General features: G+C 33.8%; 1 protein-coding gene across 1 annotated transcript in view; it reads left to right on the top strand.

Annotated features, from left to right (window-relative positions):
* Positions 1-2441: 2441 nt before the first annotated feature.
* Positions 2442-4464, top strand: part of LOC106469533 (cell adhesion molecule 4-like) — a 7839-nt gene continuing 5816 nt past the window's right edge. The window contains exon 1 of the mRNA XM_022398072.1: positions 2442-2637. Within this exon, the coding sequence (XP_022253780.1) occupies positions 2442-2637 (196 nt within the window). The remainder of the gene's footprint in view (positions 2638-4464) is intronic.

Below are 4464 nucleotides of genomic sequence, written 5' to 3'. Positions count from 1 at the left end.
GACGATTTAAGCATTTTGTGTAGCTTTACGCGAATATCTGAAACAAACAAATCAATAATTTCTGTGTTCCTGAACAACTATAAAACTTGAATGTGAAAATAATCGTCTCCGTCACCTATATTAAGTTGCTTTCTAATATTCAGTAAACTATGAATCTATCAACTACAAATATATATATAACGTTTTTGTAGTAAATTATATACAAGTCAAGTTAACTGCAGGTGTTTTTTTTTCTTCCATATTCCTCTGAATTTCTTCATTGCAGCTCGAAATCAGTTAGTTTGATCTGAATTTGTTCATTGCAGCTCGAAATCAGTTAGTTTGAATGTTATGATAATTTCCAGGCATATTGGTTTCCAATGCGTTAAACCGTAACTATAAAGTAACTTATAGCGAAACAAATCAGATTTTTTTTAATGGATTCTTGTTGTGTAGTGCGTACAACAAGGATCAATATCACCACATCTTTATAGTATTATAATGCCCAAGTAGATTGAGTCAGTGAATGACCTAGTTCAGGAGTTTCCAAACTTTTTGGTGCAAGACCCTTCATGACTTTAGGCATCCTGACTAAAGATCTCCTCTCAATGAAGTAATTTTTTGAGTTACTAATGCCTAGTTCATTCTCCTTACAATCGCCCAATTCCTCTGTCATAATGATACATCTTGTTAACACTCGAAGGTTTTCAGAAGCCAGGGTCATTTGGTTGATAACATTTGCTGATATAATAACTATATCAGAGGATAACTAATTCATTCGTTTTGATCAGTTCGGGAGATGCAAGCTTTAAAAATTATTTTGGATACTACAAAAAATACCAGTGTGAAATAATGTCTAAACTTGGAACAAGAAAGGAGAATTTCACATGTTGCCATACTATTGTCCAGAGGTTTTGTGTTGCCGAATGCTCATAATATATAATACAAAGGTTTATTACGCTATATTAAAACTACTTTGTAGCCTTACCATGTCTTCACACTCAATCTTTTTGATAATATTTCTTAAGCATAGAATATGATGGTTGAAATGACGTGTGGAAGCAATTTCTGTTGCACTTCCAGACGAAGATACTCCTTGGTTGTATTACATATTGTTGCCTGGGACATGTGGATGACTTTTGCTACTGTCCGTGGATTCTCACCTTTCATAAAATGCCACACTTTGTTTGCCAAGGCTAGAATACAACTTGTTGGAGGTCGCATTTTTGATAGCCCTGGTACCCCAAGTTGATCCAAATCCGTTTTTTTGTTTCTAAGTTAAGGTATATCTCAGAAATTATAAATTCCCGATATAAACACATATTTTGCTTCAGAAAGGACTGTTACATACTATTTCTAGAAGTTATACTATTTTGGTGGCATCACACGACCTACAAAGCGCCAAACAATGACACAATGTAGTTCTGATACATTCCGTTCCACTGCGACTTTATAACAGCTACGATTGTTACGTGACTTACTGTTTTTGTATATTCAAAATCATTTTAATATAACGTTCTCAAACCTCTGTTTATGAGAGTGATTTTCATTTACGATAATCATTATTGACTGTAACTGAGAATTCGAATCCACTTAAAAAACAGTGACATGCGAGTCAATTAGCTCGAAGAAGGAAGAAAAAATTATCAATTTTAGATAAACATTTCGATTTCTTTATTATTCGATACACAATGCAATTTAGTAAGGTATTGTGGTGCGTGCTATGTGTGTGTGTGTTTGTGTATTTGAAGACAGGTACGGAATCATTATTATAGTTAGTGACCTCTAGCGATAATATACTATTATGCCATTTATTACATATATATATATATTTACAGACATATATTCATAAAATAATTTACGAAGAAGTAAAACGAAAGGTAAATACATACTTCTTGAATTTAGATAATAAACTTCTTATGAAGCTGTGAAGCAAAACACACTGAAAAGTTTAACACATAATCAGTTTACATTCAACAAAATACATTATATCAGGTTTATGGTATACTGTGCCATTGATCTGATCATTGTGCCATACAGTTAGACGCTTCGCATATTGTAAAGGCAGAACTTTCGTCGGAATTAAGGTTAACGGACAAATTCTAATACGAAATCAAATAGGCCTAGCAAAAGACTTCTTCAAAATCTTGATAAAATGGTAGGTGTTATTTCTACTGCACAGGAGTGCGGATGTGTTAGATCTTGGAAAACGATTTGGTCGACCACTAAGAAAATGCACATTTTATTCTGAAGTTTACATGAGTCATTAACGAAATTGATAATACATGCTACCTGATACTGAAACTCTTATTGTATTCGTGTTATTTGAAACCTTTGTATTTATATTGGTTACGTATTATATCTTTCTTTGTTCTGGGTAGTAATGGGAAAGAGCAATCCAGAATTATTCATTAATTCGGTGTATTTATACATTGCGGTATGTGAAAGTTTCATAGCTAAAAATGGCGTCTGTTTTTTTTCCTTACATACCTATGTATACCACTAATTTCCTTTCGTTTCAGCTGTCCAAGTCTGGTGAAAACCAAGTATATCTAAATGACATAAACCTTGATTCTGAAGGTCGCTACAGATGCGAAGTTTCGGCAGAAGCGCCCTCCTTCCAAACTGTAGAGGCTAGCAAGGAAATGAAGGTACTTGGTAGGTTGGGTTCGTTATTTAAATAAATATCTCTTTGTTGTATGCCTTAAATCTAATGTTTTTTGTTTGTATCAACACTTTGTTCACCACCGGGAATCAAACCCCGGATTGTAGCATTGTAAGCCCGTAAACTTACCGCCGACCCATTAGGGGACATACAAAGACAAAAATATTAAATCTATTTAGAGGCTGCACCAAAATCTCTATATACATAATATAATGATTCAAACGACAGGAATGGTAGAACATGTGCCTTTGTTTAGGCACTCAAATTATTTATTTTCAACGGTGGAATAAAACCTATTATATCAACCGTATAATCCATTATTGGATTGCCTGATAAGTATTACGTATACGACCTAAAATAAACACAAGTGAACCTATGTTTTTGATAAAAAAAACAACTAATATATAATGCGTTATGTTATGACATCCAGATGAAAACGAATTTTGGACTTTTACTTCAACTTTGGCTAGGTCGGACTTTCAGACAGTTACATAGAAATATTTTAAAATATGAAAATGTGTTTTTGATGTTTTGGTCTTTAATTAATTTAATTCCTTGGTTTCTCAGATTGGGACCTAAGACACCAGGGATAAGGGCTACCCCCCCCTTCTAAAATATTTTACTTTGAGTAAAAATTGTTCTTTAAAAAAACACCTGATCATAAACAACGTTGTGTACTGAAAGTTCTTGCATTAAATGTAATTCCCGCCAAAAATAACGTTTTCTCTTTTGTCAGAAAAAGAGGAAATTTTTATCATGAGACAGTCTCGTGTATCTCTTTTGGTCAAAGAATCCCAGATTGGGAATCATCGTCCTAATGGAATCACTAGGGTTTACGGTCAGAACATGGTTTTAACATTCGATTTTTATAAAAACTGTTCTAATCATACAAAACTTATTAGTGCAGAAAGTAATTCAGTTTAACATGCGGGAAGTTCGAGGGGTCACTATACACTTGTATTTGTATCTATTCACACAAAACTTAGTGCAGAAAGTAATTCAGTTTAACGTGCGGGAAGTTGTATTTATTCACACAAACTTATTAGTGCAGAAAGTAATTCAGTTTAACGTGCGGGAAGTTCGAGGGGTCACTATACACTTGTATTTGTATTTATTCACACAAAACTTAGTGCAGAAAGTAATTCAGTTTAACGTGCGGGAAGTTCGAGGGGTCACTATACACTTGTATTTCTATTTATATTTTGTGCGTATCTATATTCCCGTCTATAGTAGAATCAGAAATACTTGTGCGTAAACATTGCTTAAAGTTGTTTGCTGTTTCAGAGAGAGTAAAAATAAGAACATTTATTACATCTATGAAAAACTTGGTTGTTCTGTTTCTATCTCTGTTTATAACATTTAACTATATTTCGTCAATATAAATGTTCAATGAACTCATTACAAGTGATCGATAAAACTAAATTAATCGCATACGATTGAATGGAATTTTATACTTTATAGCCAGTTTTATCGAATCCAGTGTTATTATACGTACACGGTACAACTATGCATTTAATCAACACTTTGGACAAGTGAATCAAACTGTTTTCGTCATTTTTATTTTTCACAACACACAAAAGTCATTGACAATTTGTGGAATTTTACATAAAGCTAGTCGAAGGCTATCTGTTCTCTATTTGGAAGTAACAAATTAGATGAAAGGCAGATTATCAACAACACTTAGCACCAACTCTTGGGCTACTCTAATCAAATAGTGCATTTTGACAGTCACTCTTACACCACACCCACAAATTACGGGGCCCGGCATGGCCAGGTGGTTAAGGCACTCGACTCGCAATCTGAGGGTCGCGGTTTCGAAT

The sequence above is a fragment of the Limulus polyphemus genome, unplaced genomic scaffold (genome assembly GCF_000517525.1).
Source record: "Limulus polyphemus unplaced genomic scaffold, Limulus_polyphemus-2.1.2 Scaffold3534, whole genome shotgun sequence".
NCBI classification, from domain to species: domain Eukaryota; kingdom Metazoa; phylum Arthropoda; class Merostomata; order Xiphosura; family Limulidae; genus Limulus; species Limulus polyphemus.
The sequence above is the reverse complement of the archived record's forward strand: the minus strand, read 5'-3'. Positions and strand labels throughout refer to the sequence as shown.